At 38.8% G+C, this 24,228-nt stretch overlaps 1 protein-coding gene across 1 annotated transcript; it reads right to left on the bottom strand.

Moving 5' to 3' along the window:
- Window positions 1-24,228, bottom strand: DCTN6 (dynactin subunit 6). The gene is made up of 7 exons (XM_039220488.1): window positions 24,149-24,228; window positions 15,355-15,419; window positions 7,270-7,375; window positions 5,830-5,918; window positions 4,330-4,377; window positions 2,822-2,964; window positions 1-267 (listed from the first exon to the last, which is right to left on the bottom strand). Exons 1-7 carry the CDS (start codon window positions 24,169-24,171, stop codon window positions 169-171), a joined length of 573 nt encoding a protein of 190 aa, XP_039076419.1. The 5' UTR covers window positions 24,172-24,228; the 3' UTR covers window positions 1-168.

The following is a 24,228-nucleotide window of genomic DNA, read 5'->3' as shown; positions in this document are numbered from 1 at the left end:
ACAGAGGACAGTTACAATGAAAATCCATTACTTTCGTCTCTGACTCAATTTTATAAAATAAAGTCAACATGTATTAGTCTATGAATTGCTAAGAGCACATAAACAGTGTGGCTCTTTCAAAAGACAGTGGTCAAAGACAAACTGTTAACTTGATGTCATATATTGTTCTTAGTTCTTAACTGGAGTTGAGCTTCCTTTCATAGTCTTCTTTAGGTGGTGGTAGTTTGGCAAGATTTTCATCAGGAAATCCAGCTGTAGTGTCTGGGGCTAAAAAGATAAGAGAATTAAAAACTGACAAACAGAAAGCAAGAGTACCAGGCAGAAATAATTACCACTAGGTCAGGGAAATATAGGTGATTTTCACTAGCTGATTTCTGCTTTTTGTGGAGTTTTGTTTTGTTTTTTTAATTTACAATGAATATACACTAAGTTTGGAAATATGAAAAAGCCAAAATATTTTACATATAAAAATATACATAAAGGGTGCCTGGGTGGCTCAGTTGGTTCAGTGTCTGACACTGGATTTCTGCTCAGGTCATGATCCCACGGCTGTGCTGATGGCAAGGAGCCTGCTTGGGTTTCTCTCTCTCCCTTTTTCTCTGCTCCTTCCTTGCTCAAACTTGCACTCTCTCTAAATAAACTTTAAAAAAAAAATTTACATGACTCAGTTTTCAACCCTGCTTTTGTAGACTTTACCCTGGCCTTGAAAAAGTTAAAAAGTTCTAATCACAGATAACAACCTAATTAGAATTCTTGGAACGCACAGTTTTCCATGGGCCCTACAATCACACCACTGCACTCCTCGCCGGCTCTTCACTAGTCAGCACTGCCCAAACTTCCCAAACTTTCCTTGTTGCAAAACTCACTAGGGGTACTTGTGACAAATAGGGATGATTAAGTCTTTGCCCCAGACACTGGATTCAATAAGTTCTTTAATAAGGACTGTGATCAGTGAGATGTGGAAAACTGTATTAAACTTCAGGTATTCTTACTCAGTTCTAGTCTCCTTTAACCCAACTCCAGTTTCTTTTCTTCCTCTTTAATCATTTTTGCTGTTATGCAGAAAAATAGTGAAAAAAACCCTGGTTTGTTTTACTGCCTTTTTCGTCTATCAAAGTAATATTTATTTGCATATAATAATAATAAAAGCCAAACATTACAGAAACAGAATAAACCAAAGAGAGCTGGAGTTTCAACATCTGATAAAATATGGCTAAGAATCAGATGCAAAATGATAGATGCCTTGAAAAATATTTTCTTTTGGAGGAGGGGAAAGAGGCTGGCTAACTAAAGAATATATTGTGTACCAAGCAATAAGGTTCAAAACTTCAACCAAAATGTCTTCTGTCCAGGAGCGGTTGGGTGGCTCAGTTGGTTGAGTGTCCGACTTCAGCTCAGGTCATGATCTCACGGTTCATGGGTTCAAGCCCTGCGTTGGGCTCTGTGCTGACAGCTAGCTCAGAGCCTGGAGGCTGTTTCAGATTCTGTGTCTCCCTCTTTCTGCCCCTCCCCTGCTCTCTCTCTCTCTCTCAGAAATAAAAAATTAAAAATAAAAAAGAATGTCTTCTGTCCCAAGGAAGCCACAAATGCTCTACCTCCTATATGAAACTCTAAATACACATGCTTAATTATTCTTGGTTCTTAGTAGAAGGAGGTACTTTCTCATAAACCAGGAAAATATCAAAACACACTTACATATTTACAAACTGTGTTTATTTTCAAGTCAACTATGATGGTAAACTAACAGACCAAAGTTGGGTGGCCAGTATCAATTTGGTAGGATCATTCCTTATCCTTGAGGATTGATATTTTAAGAGTGAATCAACAGTTTATAAAGTTTGGTGATACATCTTCAGTGAAAATATACAAGATCACAAGTAACATCTCTGGATTTTCTTTTCTCATTATCAATTTGTCATTGTCATCTTTGTACATATTTTTGACAATAACTTAAAGACTGAATAAATTCTAGTTTTAGGAAGGTTTCTCTGATTTTAATCATTTGCTTTTTATTTAAGTTTATTTATTTTGAACCAGAAAGAGGGAGGGGGAAAGAGTAGGACAGAGAGAACCCCAAGCCGACTCCATGCTGTCAGTGCAGACCCCAACACAGGGCTTGAAATAACAAACCATGAGATCACGACCTGAGTGGATGTCAAGAGTCAGGGGCTTAACCACCTGAGCTACCAAGGCACCCCTAATTTGCTTCTTCTTCTTATTTTTTAATGTTTATTTACTTATTTTGAGAAGAGGGAGGAGCAGGCAGAGAGAGAGAGAGAAAGAGAGAAAGAGAAAATCCCAAGCAGGCTCCAAGCTCAGCGCATTCCCTGAGACGAAGTCAAGAGTCAGACACTTCACCAGCTAGGCCACCCAGGCACCCCTCTCATTTGCTCTTTAAATGGCAAAGTTGCTGCCCCATTAAAACAATTATGTGGTATTTTTCTGAAATTAGTAGCGCTAGAAAGAAATTTTTTTAAATTAAAGTATAATTAACATACTTCAAGTGTTATATTAGTTTCAACTGTACAACATATTGATTCAACAATTCTATACATTGCTTGGTGCTCACCATGATAAATGTAGTCACCACCACAACCATACATTATTACAATTTACTGACTATATTCCCTGTGCTGTACTTTTCATCTCTGTGACTTATGTATTTTGTAACTGGAAGTTTGTTATGTCTTAATCCTCTTGATCTGTTTCGCCCATCTCCCCTACCCACCTCCCCTGTGGCAACCACCAGTTTGTTCTCTGTATTTAAGTTTTTCTTTGTTTCTTTTAGAAAGAACTCCTTTTTAAAGACAAGTTCCAGTACCTGTGGTCGCTCAGTCTGCACCCGACGAAGGCAGTCTGCACCATAGATCACTGTATTCTCAGGGATGACCTCAAATGTATTCAGGTTACAGCAAGCCCCGATGATGCAACCACTTGTCAAGATTACGTTTCTCCCCACATATGCTGCAGTAAAACATAAAAAGAAGTGCAATTTAAGACAAACGATTAGAATATTATTTTTCCAAAATATCTTAAGTATACAAACTAGCCTTAAGAAAAAAAATTAAAGAAAATACTTCAGTTCAGAGTTTGTAAAGCATAGAAGCAGGCACCAGACCAGTATTAGATGGATTAAACACAGAGCTCTGCTGCTGACTAGTTGTGTGACCTTAGACAAGTCACTATAAATTCTGAGAAGCTTATCTGTGAAATGGAAAGATCAACCTACCTATGACCTGTTGTAAGGAATAATGAGATATTAAACGGAAAGTGCTGAGCCCAGCTTTGACACATAGTAAGTATATAATAAGTAAAAAATAACAATGATATGGCAATGAGAAAGAATGAAATCTGGCCATGTGTAGCAACATGGATGGACCTTGAGGGTGTTATGCTGAGTGAAACAGTCAGGCAGAGAAGGACAAATATCATGTTTGCATGTATAGGAGGATTAGGAGGAACTTAATGGAGGACCATGGGGGAGAAGAAGGGGGGGAAATAGTGGGGGAGAGGCAGAGAGGCAAACCATGAGAGACTCTTGAATGCTGAGAACAAACTGAGGACTGATGGGTATGGCGGGGGAGAGAGGTGATGGGCATGGAGGAGGGCACTTGTGGGGATGAGCACTGGGTGTTATATGGAAACCAACTTGACAATAAACTATTTGTAAAAATAAATAAATAAATAATGATAATAATTGGTTATCCAAATTAAAATAAAAACCCATTAAGTAGATTAACAAAAAGTCTAATTTTAGTATTTAAAAAAGGAAGCATTTTCTTTCATGTCAATTAAGACCAACAAAGATAAATCATTATTCTAAAGACATCTCTTTGTTCAGGTTCTTTCTGGACTTTGGTGAGACAGCCTCTTGGAGGCTTTCCGGTAGTGTGGTGACTTCACATGACCTCCCGCCCAGCTCCGCTTATGGTAAGTTGCTTATATTTGTTCCTGACTGGCTAGGTAAAGTAGTCCTGAAATTAAAGGAAGCAAACTGTTACAGAAAATGATTTTTTTTCTTTAATTCTGCAATTATATTCATCAACTAAATTATCACTGACACTAGTACTTAGCAGAAATCTTTTTCAAATCTTTCATCTGAATGTTATGGTTTAATCCAATCCCAACTTAAATGTACACAGCTGAATTTTTAGTTCAATGTATTAAACACATTATTAGGTTCCTTAAAGGAAAAGAATTGGTCTCCTAACTGTTTTAGTCCACTTTCAATCATGGCTTCCTTCCACTTTGCCACGGGTTGCTTTCCAGGACACCACACAGAGAAAGGAGGTAATCACTTTTCACAATAAAATTCTGAATATAGCTTACCTTTTGATTCAATAACATTATTATCTCCCATTTTCATGGCTTGGGAATCTGTAAGCCAGAGTTAAGTAAACACTGTAAATATGTTCATCTTTTTCCTCTACCAATTCACTATATCCTATTCTGCTCTGGGACAGAAGGTAGAAGCATGGGGCAGGGCCCTACAGGCTCAGATACTCCTTGCTCAGGGCAGCCTGCAAGTAAAGTTTTAATCTTTAAATCTAAGTATCTCTAAGTAGATATAAGTTGCCTTCTATGTTTCTTAAGGAAATGAGCATCTTTTACCCCAATTCTATGAGTAATGTATTTTCACGACTGTCTGAGGAAAATTAAATTTACCACACAATTGCTTAAAGATAACACTGTTAACAGTTTGATATATCTTTATATAAATACATATAATTCCCTTTATATAACTGGGACTCAAACTGTATAAACTTTTACAGCTGACTTTATTTGGTTCAATTAAATTTGCACTCATTGTTCCATACCATTAAAATCTTTAAAAACATAATTTAAAATGGCTGTTTAATGATCTTAATAGTCCATTTTGTGCTTGTAGCTTAATTTACCTGAATATGCTAAATATTTAGATTTTTTTTCCCCTCTAAGTTTCTCTATCATAAAATTATGTTTTGCTGACAACATGAAAAGATTTTACTAGCTTTTTAGAGTACAAAAATCAAGGAAAGAACTAGTGGCATTCTGGGGGGAAAAAAAAAAAACACAAAGAATGAAATATTTCCAGGGGTGCCTGGATGGCTCAGTTGGTTAAGTGTTTGACTCTTGATTCCAGCCCAGGTCATGATCTCATGGTTTGTCAGCTCAAGCCCTGACATCAGGCTTCGCTGTCAGCTTGGGATTTTCTCTCTCCCTCTCTCTGCCTCTCCCTCCCCTCTAAATAAATAAATAAAATAAACTTATAAAAAAGAAAAATATTCCTATCCCCTTTCACCATTTTTTGCATCAGACAACATACTGTTAACCTAAACTATATAGGAATCAAATGGATAGAGCTGCGGTTCTTAAATCAGGACAAAAGCCAGGATTCTTCCATTTCTGAGTCTGCTGTCACTCAGTCATTGCTACCTGTGAACAAGCTGTAGCAACAGGAGCAGTGTGTGTGTGTGTGTGTGTGTGTGTGCGCGCGCGCACGCATGTTATAATATACTTGATATAGGGGCTCCTGGGTAGCTCAGTGGTTAAGCATCCGACTTCAGCTCAGGTCATGATCTCACGGTTTGTGATTTCAAGCCCAGTATTGGGCTCTGTGCTGACAGCTCAGAGCCTGGAGCCTGCTTCAGATTCTGTGTCTCCCTCTCTCTCTGCCCCTCCCCAGATCATGTTCTGTCTCTCTCAAAGATAAATAAACATTAAAAAAAACTTTTTTAAAAATAAACTTGATATATTTGACAGGTAAAATATGACAGTTTCTATGGAATAGATTTTGGATACTAAGAGCAGCTGGGAAGAAGTTTTACTTTAAATCACTGTAAAGGATACAACAGCCAACTTCAAACACATTATTGGTGCCAATGATCATAGGTTTTGGTTCTGGATCTTCAGTATCAGGGGTGATATTATCAGGGTGACTGTAATAAGAGACAAATCATCAAAGTCAATAATGCAATAAACATTTCTCTTGTTTTGGAATTTGGGTTCATTCTGTAAATTTTATCTCCATTAAGCTTAAAATATGTTACTACATAAGTAATGTCTTAATCCAAGGGAATTATTTATCGGCTATGCAGAAGACTTGATTCTGAGTTGAAAAACAACTACTAAAAGACAAAGAAGTCACAGCTAGATACAGAAGGTCAGCCTTCCTTTGCCAATTTTTATTTTATTTTCTTATTTTTATTTTTTCCTTTGCTTATTTTTAAAGCTAATTGCCCAGGGGGCCTTTGGCTACAATCTTTAGCTTATTAAACTGGAATCAAAATCATGCCTGGCTTAAAAAATTTCCATTCTTAATAACCATTCAAGATTGTGAAATGTAAACAGATATTCACATAAAATAATTATTTTATATGCTCTTAGGTAGTCTGACATATTTGGAACATAAAATGTTTGTGGTCTAGGAGGAAGCCATTTTTTAAATGGTGCTTTATCTCTGACAGCTGATTTACTGCAGAATATAGCTGTTATTAACTGACTTAAAATAAAGGTGCCAAAATAGATTTTAAAAAGAAACTGCTTAATATAGTAAGAAACTCCCAAATCCTAAGTAAGTGTTAAGACAAATCAATCTCTTTATCACAGTTAAATATTTTCCCAAGGTCTTTCTTACAAATTCCATACATTGTTGCTATAAATTAGGTATAAGCTTGAATTTCCTGCCAAAATTTTATCTAGAAAGCTTTATAAATGCTTATGGGAATTTCATAGGTATTATAGTCTAGCTCACTAAGATCATGTACATGTTCTAATATTTTATTATTTTTTTTTACTCTTTAAAGTTAAAAATTGCCCCTAAGAGCCCCAAATTTTCAAATATAATTCTGGGTGCTACCCCCTCAAAGCATATGAAAACATGTATCAGAGTTAAGTGCATGTGTCTGGGGAGGAGTAGTAACAATTCAGCCAGAACTGAGAAATCCAACCAGAAGACTCTCTTCAGGGTGGTTGGCACAGCACTTGGTCGCTGGAGTCAGGAAACGTTTGATTGCTGCACAGAGGAGGTCGTGATATGTAAGGGGAAGATTCCCAGACTGAGGGGAGGAGATTATTCTAGTCAGCCACCAACGAGTTATCTCACCTTCACCCATCTGGTCTCTGGTTTCTTCATTTACTAACCACCTGTGAAAAGATCCTTCTTGTTTCTCTAGTACTAAAATAGTAGCCTTTCCAGATGTCTACTGTAAAAGTTCCTATAGATAGCTGAATTAATAAAAACACAATCTGCGGTACTTAGTTCAGGGTATCTGTAAGTATCTTACTCACGCATTTATGATAAGCGCCTGTTCTTCTATCAGGTTACCTTCACCAATTACTATTGGTCCGGCTTCTGCAATAATCCGTGCTTTAGGGTGGATCACTGTCCTAGGTCCTGTTAAAAATACAGTGACAAGAAATTATTGGTGGAGGTTATGTTCCAATGGGAGGGGAGGTGACGGGGGGGGGGGTCGTGAGGCTACTGGGAGGAACATTTTGTAAAGTACGTGCCAGGCACCACACTAGGTGCACTTTACAAATGTTATCTCCTCAGCTGTTATCAATTGTAGCTAGTGCCAAATCTCAAGGCAAGGTGAGCGGAGACAGGACAAGCTGTGGAGCCAGACAGCCCTGGCTAACCAGCTGTTTGGAAGCCTCTGTTATCTCAGCAGTGAAATGGGGGTGGGGAGAATACCATCTTACAGAGGCGCTGTAAGGGTTAGACGAGATAATGTTCGTAGACACGGTATTCTGGCACACTGTTGGCAAGAACATTAATTCCCTTCCTTGCTTTCTCTCATACAAGTAAGGCTCTTCGCTTACAATGTTGGGCTTTCTCATGCAAGTGAGCCACATTCACACTTTCTCACGCTAGTGTACTACAGAGTTAGTCTTCCTATTAAGTGGCTAAGAGGAAATATGGGTGGAACGGGAGACAAGAAACATGGAAACTAACCTTATCTTTGTTACTGTGTTACCATCCCAACACCAAGCCTAACCACTGGAAGGAGGCAGAGATACTGTTGTGTCTGGTCTAGAATATGATTTTAACCAGTGAAAGGTTGTAAAAGGTTACAGGGAGGCGGTGGAAGGAGCAAATGTAATTACTGGAACCAAAGACACTGATATAGGCAGACTGAGGGGATGCCTCCTACCTCAAATTGAAAGGAGCAGGAAGGGGTCTTACCACATCCATTTCACCAGCGGGTGGAGGCGGCCCTGCACTGCTTAAACAGGGACATACTTCTGGAGTGCTAACACATTCCCGCCCCTGCTTCTTAATTTCCCAAAGGCCTAGCATTTTGGTGATAATGAAACCACTCCTAAGAAAATATAACCTCATTTTCACCACTCCCTGTAACACTAGCCCCACCCCCACCGCCAATGCCATGGCTATTTTTATTGGTAAATAAGTGGACATGAAGTAACCGACTCTGAAAGTAAGACAGGGTGGGCAGAAGTGTTGACAAGAGGTGGGGAGGTGGTCAGGAAGATGCCACTGTCCATGTAATTCAGTACTCAATTGTGTAAATTAATTTATTCAATAATCATTATCTGCATAGGACAGGCAAGATACAGTGCTACACGTTAGAGGGAAACAAAAAGAAATACTAGCTACTTTTGCCCTTTTGAGCTTGCTTTTCTGTTTTGTTGATCTTGAAAACTGGAAATACTTAACACTCACACACAAATGTATTAAATAAGGAGGTGTTCCTGGTGCCCAGAAAATTGGAAGGAACCTCAGTGTAGCTTTAATTTTTCCCCCCTAACAATGAAGAGCTGGGCATTGATAAGGAGGGTGGGGCCCAAGACAGGATGCACAGTCAAAAGACGCACAGTCTGAGAAGTAACATGAGAGGGGCTTTGTTATTTCTATCACCTCTGGCTCCCCAAATCCTCAGCTGCCCAAGTAAAATTGCTCTGGCAAATTCTCCTATTCAGGATAGAAGATGGGATCTCTTGAATCTCTGGGAAGATGACTGTGAACATGTGTACCTTTTTTCTGTTAAAAAATACACACATTTACAAAGGTAATACATGCTCATTATAAAAATTCAAACAAAGCAAAAGTGAAAGATCCTCTCTTTATGCTAATCCTATTCCCAGAGGTAATTATTCTTAAAAGTTTAGGGTATATTATTCCAGACTTAAGTTCCACCGTACACTTCAGACCTATAAATATCACTGTATATTAAATATATTTCACCATGAAGTTAAAAAAAAAAATAGAATATAATTTAAAGGTGGAAAAATATGAATTATAAGCACGTAGTTGATTTTTTTTAAATCAAGGAATAGTAGGGGTGGCTACTGGGTGGCTCAGTCGGTTAGGAGTCCAACTTCGGCTCAGGTCATGATCTCACGGTTTCTGGGTTTGAGCCCCGCATCGGGCTCTGTGCTGACAGCTAGCTCAGAACCTGGAGCCTGCTTCAGATTCCATGTCTCCCTCTCTCTCTGACCCTGTCCTGCTCACCCTGTTTCTCTCTCTCAGAAATAAATAAAACATTTAAAAAAAGTTTTTTAAATACATCAATCAATCAAGGAATAGTACTTATTATTCTGCAATTTGCTTAATTCACCTAAAAAGTCACGGTGATTTTTCCATAAAAGTACATTTAGCTAGCTCTTCTTTTCAATGGCTGAATAGTACTTCATATCATATTAACATAACAAGCCCTTACTGATGGGCAATTAGATGTTATCACTTTTGAGGGAGAGGTGCTAAATGATACTGAAACAAACACTTGAATCCTCTGAAATGAGAAATTTCTTACAGGTCTTTCAGCTGTGTGAACCAATTTACATCTATAGTTTGCATGATACTAGATTTGCACTTAACTTAAAAATGTTCTGTGATAAAAGGGACAAATCATTCTATTTTAGGTTCTCTGTAATTAAAGCCCCTGCCAGCACCCCATTCCTTGTCTAGAAAGTGTACATTCTGCCCTCTACCACTTAAAGGCTATATGCTTAATCTCTCAAATGCCTGTTCTCTCATCTGTAAAAAGATGAGATCCAGAATAACCTATTGTTGTGTTGAAGTGTGGATTACACGAAATAAGGTCTGAAAAGGAGATCGCAGGACCTGGCCCATAGGTGTTAAAAATGGGAAGCTCATCGCTCTCTGTCACTATGAGCTAACAAATAACTATCAATAAGCAAAACAACTCCTTCTGGTCTGAGAAACAGAAAAACTCCTCTCCTCCACTCAGGTTATTAGGGTGGTAACTCCTTTTAACCAGTGGGGGTAAATTCACATACTACTTTAAGATAGTAAAAGAAATGAATAAAGGGATTTTCTATACTAGCATGAAAATCTTAGGGAAGAGATCACCAGGCTGTGAAAGAAAGCAGATCATCTGCCGCGGCTCATAGATAAGAAGCCAGAGGCACGAGGTGTTCTGCTGGTCCTTAGCTGCGGCTTGGACGACAGGCAGACTTAAAAGAAGTTACCGAGAATGGACGAGCATGACAAGGTTATCACTGAAACCTTTCTTTAAAATTTCCTCTGAAGTAGCTCTGAAAATAATTGATATCTTCATTTTTCCCTTTCAAAAATGATCTAATATATGTTAATTTTACAAACACAAATTTTAAAAAATGAAACTAAACCCAAGTGCCATGTCTTACAGAATTTTTAAATATAATGCCTGAGCAATTTTTTTAATGTTTATTTATTTTCAAAAGACAAAGACAGAGCACGAGCAGGGGAGGAGCAGAGAGGGAGACAGAATCCAAAGCAGGCTCCAGGCACTGAGCTGTCAGCACAGAGCCTGATGCAGGGCTTGAACTTCCCAACCCCAAGATCGTGACCTGAGCTGAAGTCAGATGCTAAACCGACCGAGCCACCCAGCTGCCCCTAATGCCTGAGCTATTTTAAGCAGGTGTTTTATTATTGTTATCATTTTTATCATAATTAAGAAGTCAGCAAGAAGATAACTGGAAATCTGATTATATATCCGAGGGCCCTTGGGATATAATGCAGGGTCACCAGCTTACACGAGATGCCACCTCCACCTGGTGGCAGCACTGCCAAACTACAAGTCCTTGTGTTTCAGGCCTGAAATAACTCGAAGGATCAACGCTGAATTGTAGTGTAACAACAAAAGTCATAGCTGATAATAAACTAAACAGTTCCCCTAAATCTCTCGTACAGAATAGGTGGGGTTAGTATACATGTACTTCAGTATATGTGACTACTAAGATTTTGGTTTCTAGAACTTGCTACAGGGACATTCTGACTCAGGTGTGTAATCTGCACAGTGTGGGCTTTGCGTCTGCACAGTTTTGTGCTGGAGGTTGGCACGAACAGGCCCAGGAATCCGAGTGGTATTCCAAGGCCGGGCAGCCACAGTGCACTGAAGGGTAGGCCCAGACTGCTCCACCCTCTTCTACATGTAAGAAGCACTTTTACCTAGAATGGGTCTGATTTCAAACCAAGTTTAAGGGTCTTGAGGTTAAAATGCTTTAAAAATAGAAATCTGTCGCCATAGAAAGTCTTTTTTTTTTTTTTTTTTTTTAAAGGCTGTTGTAAACTTTCTTGGAGTTCTTACTGGCAGGGTACTTTGTATATTTTCTTACCAAATGTGCTGAAATCCTATTTGGCTTATCTCCTTGTTTGGATAAATGTGTCTAGAGTTGGAGTTGCCTTATTGGCTGATGAATTATTTTTCTAAATGGTTGGCGGGGCTTGATGCAACACAGCCAGAAAGGCATTCCTTGCATCAAATTTCCATTCCCCTCGTTTGGTAAAGGACATTTTTCCTGTCTGTCTTTGCCACAGGAAGCTATCTTTGTGTACATTTTCATATGTCAATAAATAGTTCAAAAAGCCACAAGTGCTCTTTGGAAAGTTAAAACAATTCCTTTGACCTGTAAGCTTAAGTACCTGTAAGAAATGCTTTATGTTTGATGAATTTCAAGTCAAAGCCACTGTTCTGCCTTATTAAGAAAGATTTCCACAGTAAAGGGGAGCTTTTGATCTGTTAAAAACTCTAATGGAGAGAAAGACAGAATAAATGGGACAAAGGGCTTCCGTCTCAGTTTCCCGCTGGGTGGAGTCCTGCCTTCCTACCTAGTACCATGTCCCAACCAAGCCCTGTCCTAAGACCGGGAGACTGACTTTCACCCTATAATGGGACTACAGAAAAGGGGCTCAGAAGTAACTTTCTGAAATGCTTTTCAGCTTTCAAAACAAAATGTAAGGAAATAATGGTGGCCCAGGAATCAAGGCAGCCTGATTAAAAACAGGCTGGATGCTATGAAACCTTGTTTACCCACACTGTAATTAACAAGAGAGCTGTTATTTTTCCCAAGGTCTGTTTCCTGGCAGCCTCTAATGAAAGGGGTCAGGCTCCAGCAGCGCCTCCAGTCCTAGGGTTTCTGCTTAACTACAATGCTTCAAAGCTTCAGACTAGTTTCTTTGATAAACCAAATACCTGACTTTCTAGGAGAACAGATCAGGTTTAAAGTTCTACTACACTACTGAAACATAGAGAAGGAAAAAATTACTTCCTTTCTGAAATATTTCAGAATGGAATAATTTGGTAACAGTATATCCAACTAGGGGATGGAAAGTTATGCATAACATCCTGAAAAATCTATTAATTCAACTACACTTAAGTTTATTGCTACTTACTGAGAAACCGGGGCATATTGGTGTTCAAATCTCTATGTCCATAATATAACAGAAAAAGACTTTAGTCTGATAAATTAAGCAAAAACAACAAAAGACAAAAGCCATAAATTGGGGAAAAAAATAATGGTGGGGAGAGTGAGTTTTAATCAGATAACTTATCTCTACTCTCCCATGTGACTTAACTTCAGATCTCCCTGGTGCTGTTTAATCTGATGTATTGCATCAGAGAAGTGAATTAATAGCAGTCAGAAGATTAAGGATATCGTATACCAAATAGAACAATGATAGAAATGGCTATCTCAATACTGATTCTGGAATTTTTCCATTCTTATAGATATACTTAAACACAAACAACAAACCAAACAAAATGGTAAGAAACACACATAATGAAAATGAGATAAGAATTATAAAAGACTGAACACTGGATAAATATATCACTTCTGAATCTTTTCCTTAATTTTAAAAATTGAGATGTTTCTGTAAAGTGAGCAAATTTTCTTGTTTTAAAAAACTAGGTCAAAAGTAAGCATAAAAATATTAATTTAGATCCACTGAATGATAAACTTCAAATCACTAGTTTAAAAATTATGACCACTTCTTATGCTAAAAATCTGTGTTGTGGGGCACCTGGGTGGTCAGTCGGTTAAGCATCTGACTTCGGCTCAGGTCATGATCAAACAGTTTGTGGGTTCGAGCCCTGCGTTGGGCTCTGTGCTGACAGCTCAGAGGCTTCAGCCTGCTTCATATTCTGTGTCTCCCTCTCTCTCTCTCTGACCCTCCCCTGCTCACGCTGTATCTCTCTCTCAGAAATAAATAAAACATTAAAAAAAAAAGAAAAAAAAAAAAAGAAAACCTGTAAGGTGGGCACTCCTATTTTGCATGTCACAAAACCTGTTAATTGCCACTAGATATCCGGTCTTCCCTCTTCCTGATAGCTGAATCCCACTGGATTGGGGGCAGCAATGCACCCAGTTCAGACTGTATCTCCCAGCCTTCCCTGCAGCTAGCTGTGTCCATGAGATTAAGTCCAAGGCATCCGACGTACAAAGAGAGAATGTGTGAAACTTTCAGGACGACTATGTAAAGGAAGCTGATCCAACTGGGAGGTACACCCTTTTGTTTCCACTCCTCCCCTTTCTTTTTTTTTTTTTAAATGTTTACTTATTTGTGTGTGTGTGAGAGAGAGACAGAGACAGAGCGTAAGCAGGGGAGGGACAGAGAGGAGAGAAAGACACAGAATCAGAAGCACGCGCCAGGCTCCAAGCTGTCAGCACAGAGCCCGACTTGGGGTTTGAACTCATGAACCGTGAGATCATGACCTGAGCTGAAGTCGGATGCTTAATGGATTGAGCCATCCAGGCGCCCCAACTCCTCCCCTTTCTTATCCAAGATCACTTTTAGTACTTTAGTTATCACATTCTGGCCTAAAAGGCTGGAGCTCCTGGACGATCAACTGACCAGGCCTGAAATGCCTACCTCTAGACTTACTTATACAAGACAATAAACCTTTGTGTATTTAAACCACCACTATATGCAGCTGAACCTAATTCTAATACACATATTTACACAGATGGGGAAAATGAAGGTTGGTAATGTTAAGTATAAGTAGTATGTTCAAAGTGAAACACCAGGTAAAGAACAAGGATGCTAACCCAGGTGTCAGACTCCATGGTCCACCCTCTTACTAACTACCCCGTAGTAAATAAGCTCCATGAAGGCAATACCTTTGTCCGCTGTGTTTGTCTCTGTGTCTCTAGTGCTAGCATGCTGCACATAGTAGGTACACAATAGGTATTTCTCAAATAAATGAATAACTTCATCATATTGCCTCACTCCTTTATCAGATGGAAGTTTTCAAAATAGAGAGTCCATCTGGGTGCCTGGCTGGCTTGGTAGAGTATGCGACCCATTTTTGTTTTTAATGTTTTTTTTCATTTTTGAAAGACAGAGACAGAGCACAAGCAGGTGTGGGGTGGAGAAAGAGAGGGACAGAGAATCTGAAGCAGGCTGAGCTGTCAGTACAGAACTCAACTTCGGGCTCGAAGTCACAAACTGCAAGATCATGACCTGAGCCAAAGTTGGATGCTTAACCAACTAAGTCTCCCAGGTGCCCTGGAGCATGTAAGTCTTGATCTCAGGGTTTTGAGTTTGAGCCCCACACTGGGTGTAGAGATTACTTAAAAATAAAATCTTGGGATGCCTGGCTGGCTCAGAGGAACATGTGACTTGATCTTGGGGTCATGGGTTTGAGCCCCATGTTGGGTATAGAGATTACTTAAAATAAATATTTTATTAAAAATTAAAAAATAAAATCTTTAAAAAGTGCCTATCTGGGGCACCTGGGTGGCTCAGTCAGTTAAGCGTCCGACTTCGGCTCAGGTCGTGATCTCACGGTTTGTGGGCTTGAGCCCTGCGTCGGAAGCCAGCTCAGACCCTGAAGCCTGACTTCGGATTTTGTGACTCCCTCTCTCTTGCCCTCCCCTGCTCACGCATGCTGCCTCTATCTCTCTCTCAGAAATAAATAAAACATTTAAAAAAAAATTTTTTTAAAGTGCCTATCACACTTAATTCTTTTAGAAATATTAAACACAGGAGAAATATATTATTTTGTCAATAAAATTAGAACATCAGTGAGACAAATATATAACACCTAATTAATTGTAGAGGATTGAAATAAATTAAATTACATAAATTTTTGAGAAAAGAAAAAAAACACTAATAAACGATTTTCTTACCTATGGTTACATCACCCCGGATTTCACTTTCTACACATACAACTGCTCCAGGAGCAATCTTCACACTGTAGGAAGAAAAAGGTAATATTCACCATGGGTAAGTTTAAAAAATATTGTTATAGAAGCTATCTAGACACTTCAGTGAGAAAAAGGTTTAAAAAACTGATTTAAAAAAAGAAATTATAAAAAGGTAAGGTATTTAATATACTATAAGTTTCTCAGGGGGCATACTGTCCATCAGGCTAAAATCATACTGATGCCTTATTAAATAAAATGCTTGAGAAAAGAGACTTTGGATTCTTTAAACACCAGCATTTTTTCCAAACAGCAAAAGGCTGAATACAACCTAGATATCCATTAGTAAGAGACAGGTTAGTAAACTATGGTACACCACAATCTAATACACTGTCATTAAAAAGAATGAATAATCCTTTATATAAAGATTTGAAACAATTTCCAAGCTCTATTAAGTCTAAAAAAAGTAAATGCCAGAAAATGAACAGTATATAATACACCATTATTTTTGTAAAAAGAATGACTATTCAAAATCTTTAACAACCAGCAAGGTAATATTAATATAGAAATCAATGTAGACATTCAAAATTAATAAACAGTCCTATTTATTGTCTATTTATACTATAAATTAGCTTATAGTATCAAACTTTAAGTAATTAGCTTATAGAATCAAGTAATAACTTTATATCAAGTGATATAAACTGGAGAGCAAACTGTTCAAAAATTACTAACTTCCAAATAATTTATTGATGCTTTTTGATATTCTGTGATATCCTGTTTGACACAGCCAAATCTAGCTGAACACTGCCCTAGCTGAGCCATGAGCTGACGTGAAGAACTGTCCCAAACGACTTTCCCATTAAACTGACAATCATTTGGTAACTTGTTCTCAGTATTTTTCTTAGTAATAATGATATTATTCATGGTTTAATGTGTACTCGCTTCTATAAAATAACAATACCATTTTAGACATTTTGACTTTATAATTCTATTTAGATTTTTCAAAATTTTTTATTTCCAGTTGTTCACTGCAAGTATACAGAAATACAATTCAATTTTGCATATTGACCTTATATCCTGAAACTTTGCTAAACCCACTGAGTTCAAGCAGATTCTCTAGGATTTCTCACATGAACAGACAATTTTATTGTCTGTGAATAGAGTTTTTCTTTTTTTCCAATCTGTATGCATATTATTTTTCTTGCCTTATTGCCCTAAGACTTTCTAGTATGATGTTTAATATCCTTAACCTGTTCTACTTCTAGAAGATCAACAAAACCTATCAAACTACTTTTCTAAGCCATGAATTATGAATTTTAATGTTTATTTTTGAGAGAGACAGAGAGAGACAGAGAGAGAGACAGAGTGCGAGCAGGGAAGGGGCAGAGAGAGGGAGACACAGAATCTGAAGCAGGCTCAGAGAGAGTCATAGAGCCTGACACAGGGCTTGAACCCACCAACAGTAAGATCATGACCTGAGATGAAGTTGGACACTTAACTGACTGAGCCACCCAGGTGCCCCAATTATGCATTTTAAATAAACTATTAAAGCCTGGTGTATAAAACAGTTGAAACTTTCTTGACTAAAATGTTAATACCTTGATTTATAAGTTTTCTAAAAACTTGTTTTCAAAAACTATAGCAAATGTTTTTCAAACAGTAAGAACCAGAAATGTAGAGTGCAATGATCACTCAATATTAATTTAAGTTCTAAAAATATTCATGTATGAAAATGATTTTTAACTGATAGTAGATAGTATAAAAATGTCAGTAGTGCTTTCTATTTGTTTTTCATGTCTTTTTTTCTTTGACATTTCTTTGATAAAAAAAAATTGTTACTGCCAGGTTTTATCTTTCCAAATATATTACTGTGAGATGGATTCATTTGTTTTTTTTATGTTTATTTCATTTTATTTTTTAATGCTTATTTATTTTGGAGAGAGGGAGAGACAGAGTGCAAGCAGGAGAGGGACAGAGAGAGAAGGAAACACTGAATCTGAAGCAGGCTCCAGGCTCTGAGCTACCAGAGCCCGACATGGGGCTTGAACCCACAACTGTGAGATCATGACCTCAGCTGAAGTCGGATGCTTAACCGATTGAGCCACCCAGGCGCCCCTCATTCACTTTTTAAGTCTGTCTTCTTGGATGAATGCAAGTTTTCATTATATGTAACAGGCTTGCCAATATTGCCATTCTAATAAATTATACTTAAGTCTTTCTTTAGCACATGCAGTTTCTCTGATATAACTTTTGAGCATCATTTACAACTGATGCAGCCAATAGTGCTGTCCTAATGTGTAACTGCTGAGTATCTTATTTGCTTTAATATTTCCAAACTATCTCTGGAGGGACAGATAAGGTACTAATAATATCCACTGCCTTCTGAGAGAGGAGCTGGAGAGCAAGGACACAATGGTGATGGAAGAGGTTTTTCTTTACATGCCCATTTTTTAACATGTTTGCATTTTGAATCCCACAAATACATTACCTATTAAATAAATAAATAAATAAATAAATAAATAAATAATAAAACAAAACAGAAAAGAGATTGCTAAGATTTTCTCAACACCAGGTGCCAGGGAGTCCTGGATTCATTTCTATAACTAGGTTGAAACTTTATCCCTATTTCCTTAAAAAAAAGCCTCCCTCAAATCATGATCCTTATATCCCCTCCCCTACTTTACCTTTATTTTACCTAAAAATACTTTCTTGAAACTCTTAAGCATCATTTAATGAATTTTAGACTCCTAGTTTCCCTTTAAGACCATTTTTTTGTTGTTGTTCTTTAAATCATTGTTCCCATTGCTTCAGCAATAATCCTTTGTAACCAAGAATAAAATTATTATTCATTAGTAACACCCTCATTACTTCCAATCTTCAAATAATCAACTATCACAAATATAACCCTATCATGCCAGATTCACAATGGCATTGGTTATAGTATTTCTAGGCCACTGTCTGTTACTGTTCTGTGTCATATTACATGAAGGATGCTTGATAATGTACTAGTAGAAACATGACACAACTCAATATAAGTAAGAAATAAACGCCTATGTTATGAAATAAATGCAAATACTTGGAATATACAGCATAATCATATTCCAGTCCATTTCTTTTTTTTTTTGTTTGTTTGTTTCTAGGAGAGAGAGAGAGAGAGACAGACAGCGTGAGCAGGGGAGGGTCAGAGAGAGAGGGAGTCACAGACTGAAACAGGCTCCAGGCTCCGAGCTGCCAGTCAGCACAGAGCCCGACGCGGGGCTCGAACCCACGAACCGCGAGATCATGACCTAAGCGAAAGTCGGACGCTTAACCGACTAAGCCACCCAGGCGCCCCTCCAGTCCATTTCTTATATTAGTTTGTTCAGGGTAATGAGGTGTTTTTGCTTTTCCATTTATTTTGGCTATTAAATGATGCACCTGTAATTTAACTGAAACACTTGGACACTTTTGATGACAATTATCAGGATACTTCTAAGAAAATACTGTACCAATATACATCAGGAATCAACATAGTCACAATGTTTGACCTAGGACATCTATTTCTGGAGTTCTAGCATCAAGAATTCAACAGAAGGAAAATATATGCACAAATTGGCAATGTTATTTAGACTAATGAAACCATAAAAGGGGAGAAGTAATGAAATAAAATATAATCATCAACTTACTGGAATACTATATACTCCCTAACAATAAAAACAAGGTAAAATTACCTTTTTATAGAAAAAGTTTGCCCCTCCCTGCAGCACTGCACTCAAGACATCAGGCCCAAAGGTAGGTGATGATGACAGGAAGGGCAACCGTGAGCCCACCATCTCCTCTTCCCCTATGTGCCTCCCTATCCTCATGCGTAATTTCAGGCAACAAGGGAATAGATGAGGATTCCTAAAGAAACTACCAGACAACACGAGTTCTTCAATGAGAAGTTCAGCTTTCTGCCTGATTTGCTCCACGCTGAGACCTAATGCGTATATCTGCAGCTTCCAGCTATTTAGTTCTCATCCTTCCTAATGGAGAAAGAGCCAGAGATGATCAGATAAATTAGGAAAGCCTACAACTAAAAAGGAAAAAAGCAAAACAAAGAGAAAAAAATAGTCTGAGGAAACACTGATAATTCAGGTAGTAAACATAAACTTAAAGTATAATTCAGAGAAATAAGAGACTACTGCATAAAACAAGACAGAAGTCTATGAAAAAGGTACAGCTCTAAGAAAGAGCTCCTGAAAATTAAAAACATAACCAAAATGTGAAATTGCTAGGAGTGACGTTTAAAAAAAAAAAAAAAAAAAAAAAAAAAAAAAAAAAAAAAAAAAAAAAAAAAAAAAAAAAAAAAAAAAAAAAAAAGAGCTCTTCCAGAAAGTAGAACAAAATGCAAAATAAAATAAAATTCAAAATAGGGCAGAAAAAGTGAGAAAATTAGAGAACCAACATACGAGGTATAGAATCCAAATAAAACTCGGGGCACCTGGGTGGCTCAGTCATTTAAGCGTCTGACTTCTGCTCAGGTCCATGGGTTCAAGCCCCATGTCAGGCACTGTGCTGACAGCCTGCTTCGGATTCTGTATGTGTCTCTCTCTCTCTCTGTCCCTCCCCTGCTCATGCTCTGTCTTTCTCTCTAAAAAATAAATAAACGTTAAAAAAAAAAAGAATCCAAATAAAAGGAGAAAAGAATTTGTGGAAAAACAAAGAGTAGTACAAGAAAATTTCCACAGACTAAAGGATATTAATCTCAATTCTAAAACAATGTGAATGCAAAAGGCCCATGCCAAGTAATACTATCTTAAAATTTCTGAATGCTATGGGAAAGATCCTTAAAGTTTTCATAACAAAAAAAAAAAAACAAAAAACAAAATCACACACAGGGGTTAAAATAATCAGAATGGCATCAGAGTCCTCAGTATCAACACTAGAGTCTAGAAGACCAGAAAACAATCTCTACAGAATTCTAAGTGAAAACTATGTTCAAACCAGAGCTATCAACCCAGCCAAACTAGCAATCAAGTATGGACAGAGAATAAAGACTTGCAAAAACTTAAAATTCTCTCTCAAGTACTCTTTATTAGGAAGCTGCCAAAGGATGTACTAAGCTAAATAAAAGTAAGCCAACAGACAAGATAGATTCTAGAAAGAGAGGCTCCAGTGTGTTAGGACAAAGGGAAATATCAGGACAACAGCCATGCATCAGCCTCAGAGAGCAAAGATGATAGAAGATTTCATGGGAAGATCTCCAAAAAAGAAAAAAAAAAGAAGGATTGTGTGATGATTACTAGATATTTTATATATTTGATATATCTGATATATCTGTTTGAAGACTTGAAAATCATCAGTACATAGAAAAGTAAGGCAATGAAAAAGCGAAATTATTTTGTTAAAATTTATATTAATTCAGGTTGAGGGTCCACAGAAAATTCAGGAGAAAGACCCAGTAACAGGGGCGCCTGGGTGGCTCAGTTGGTTAAGTGTCCGACTTCGGCTCAGGTCATGATCTCACGGTTTGTGGGGTCAAGCCCCGTGTCCAGCTCTTGTGCTGACAGCCAGCTCAGAGCCTGGAGCCTGTTTCAGATTCTGTATCCCCCTCTCTTTCTGACCCTCCCCTGCTCATGCTGTCTCTCACTCTCTCCCCCAGAAATGAATAAAACATTTTAAAAAATTAAAAAAAAAAAAAAAGACCCAGTAAGAAAGTGAAAACACAAAGCTCATGAGAGTTCTAGATCAGAAATAAAGCTCTAACAAAAATGAACTACTGGGACCTCATCAAGATAAAAAGCTTCTGCACGGCAAAGGAAACAATCAACAAAACTAGAAGGCAACCAGTGGAATGGGAGAAGATATTTGCAAATGACATATCAGATAAAAGGTTATTATCCAAAATCTATAAAGAACTTATAAAACTCAACACCCAAAAAAACAAATAATCCAGTGAAGACATGGACAGACACTTTTCCAAAGACATACAGATGGCTAACAGATCCTCAACATCACTCATCATCAGGGAAATACAAATCAAAACTGCAATGAGATACCACCTCCCACCTGCACCTCAAACCTGTCAGAATGGCTAAAACTAACAACTCAGGCAACGACAGATGTTGGGAGGATAAAGAAAAAGAGGAACCCCTTTGCACTGCTGGTGGGAATGCAAACTGGTGCAGCCACTCCGGAAAACAGTATGGAGGTTCCTCAAAAAATTAAAAACAGAACTACTCTATGACCCAGCTATTGTACTACTAGGTATTTATCCAAAGAATACAAGAGTGCTGTTTTGAAGGGGCACATGCACCCCAATGTTTACAGCAGCGCTATTGACAATAGCCAAATTATGGAAACAGCCCAACATCCATTGACTGGTGAATGGATAAAGATGCGGGGTATATATATACAATGCAGTATTACTCAGCAACCAAAAAGAACAAAATCTTCCCATCTGCAACAACATGGACAGAACTAGAGTGTATTATGCTAAGCAAAATAAGTCAGTCAGAGAAAGACAAATATCATATGATTTCACCCATGTGGAACTTAAGAAACAAAACAGATGAACATAGGGAAGGAAAGGAAAAAATAAGATAAAGAAAGGGAGACAAACCATAAGAGACTCTTAAATACAGAGAACAAGTTGAGGGTTGATGGGGGGTGGAGGAGAGGAGGGATGGGCTAAATGGGTGATGGGCATTAAAGGAGGGCTCTTGCTGGGATGAGCACTGGGTGTCGTATATAAGTGATGAATCACTAAGTGCTCCTGAAATAAAAAATTAAAGAGAAATATAGCTCTGAAAGCCAGCAGAGTACAAACTCCTTAACATGTGTCTCTCCATCATTTACATTCCAGAATCTCCCTAAGTATTCCCTAATAGAATAAAAAATATACTTCTTAAATCCCACCAACTTCCCTGATAGGGAAAACTAAAAAAAGGAGACATACACAATTTTTTCTTCTACAAATTTCAGTGAACAAACCTTCCTACCACAAAGTGTTTTTTAAAGCTCTAAGCAAAAAGAATCTTCTACCAAATACAAGAAAAACTCCAGTAACATGGAACAGAGAGGAGAAAATGGTCTGACCTTCTCATCTTATGGATGAGGAAACTGAGGCCCAGAGACTAGAAATTTCCTGAAGCTGTTTGTCCCTGGGGTATCATTATCCTAATACCAATCATTTCTTTTCTGTTGGTTGAAAATTTCTTGGAAACTTCCTGACATGTTGGATATTTTTCCGGTGAGAGCTGAATGACGCTGTCCTTGAATGGCTCACCATTTGTAAATGCTAGTCCTCTGAGGTTTTTCATTTTAGAGTGGGTTTGTGTGTTAAAATAATGCAATCTTCATAAAATGCATCTTGTTTTAGACCTTATTTACCATTCCAAGTTTCCACTCCCTCAGCCTCCCTCATATTTTTTTAATGAAAATAGCATTATCAAACATATAACTTGTCCTAGGATAAGAGTAAGGATAGAGTGATTCCCAAGGTCCCTCTGTCCAGTTTTATGCCTAAGGGAGAGGACCCAAGTAGAGTTTGTGTCCCGATCAGCATACTTCTCCATGAGGCAGAAAATAATTAAATTCATCACCAGACCAACTAAAACATGATCCAATCATCTCCATGTAGACTCCACTGCAACTCCGAATGATGGGGCTGAGGGGGGGAGGGTAAGGCAGCTGGGGGGAAACGCTTAGCTGAGCAGCTATTAAAATAACAAGCCATCTGGGGAGCCCTGGTAGCTCCATGGGTTAAGCGGGGACTTTTGATTTCTGCTCAGGTCACGACCTCACAGTCTGTGAGTTCAAGCCCCACACCAGGATCTGTGCTGGCAGCTCGAAGCCTGCTAGGGATTGTCTCTCCCACTCTCTGCCCCTCCCCACCTCTAAATAAATAATCTTTAAAAAAAAAAAACTTTTTAAAAAGGCAATATCTTCATCTCCACTGTACACGGCTATATACTGCACACAATTTTCACAGTAGCTGATCCTCTTTAGCTTATGAAAAAAGATTAGTTACCTGTCTCAATGGGGGGGAAAAAAACCACCCTAAATTGTAATTTATTCCAACAGAAACAAGGTGTGTCGGTTTCCCGTTCAAAGAGAGGCAGCAGAGGATGCGCAACGCCGCTGCTTTCCGAAATCGTTAACTAAAGCATTTCTCCCGTCCAAGCTGTTCCCAGCAGTGAAGGCTGTTGGAGCCCCCACTGCTGTCCTCACACATTTACAAAGCAGCTCAGCCACCCGAGCAGAAGGTCTCACACTGTTCTAGCCCAGGCGCAGCCCCCTTGTGACGAGCGACAGTGATGGGTTTACACACACAATGCGCCGAACGGGCAAGAGGGGTGCGGTCAGCACGACCGTGGGCGCCTCGGGACGCACGGCAGAGAATACTGCCACAAACCGCCCTCGGAGGACAGCCGCACCAAACAGCCGAATTTGGGGGCTGGGCGCGGTGAGGGAGGGGGTCCCTCCGGGTCCTGAGGAAGCAGGCGACGCCATTCTCTCCGCGCAACGCCTCTCGGAGACCCCTTCCGCGCAGGCGCGTTCGGGAGGAGGACGGCGGGGTGGCGGCGGAGTCGAAGAACAAAAACCTTCCCGGCACCGACTCCTCATCCCTTCCCGATCCTCCTTCATGCCCACTTCGTCGTTTCCTCCCTCAGCGGCCGCCAGGGCGGGGCTTTAATAGCCATCCAGGCCGAGCGCCCGGGATAAGACATCATCTTAGTCCCTACCGTTGGCGACCAGGAGCAGATTCCACTCCTGCGGAGTGTAGAAATAGGCTTTTCTCAGACAGCCGACTCACCTCTTTTGAGCCTTCTCCGCCATGGTTTGGACTCTGTCTCCAGTTGGAGCGGAGATCGACACAGCCGCCTGGGTCCAGCG

Source organism: Hyaena hyaena, unplaced genomic scaffold (assembly GCF_003009895.1).
Source record: "Hyaena hyaena isolate Hyena2069 unplaced genomic scaffold, ASM300989v1 scaffold_17, whole genome shotgun sequence".
NCBI lineage: Eukaryota > Metazoa > Chordata > Mammalia > Carnivora > Hyaenidae > Hyaena > Hyaena hyaena.
The sequence above is the reverse complement of the archived record's forward strand: the minus strand, read 5'-3'. Positions and strand labels throughout refer to the sequence as shown.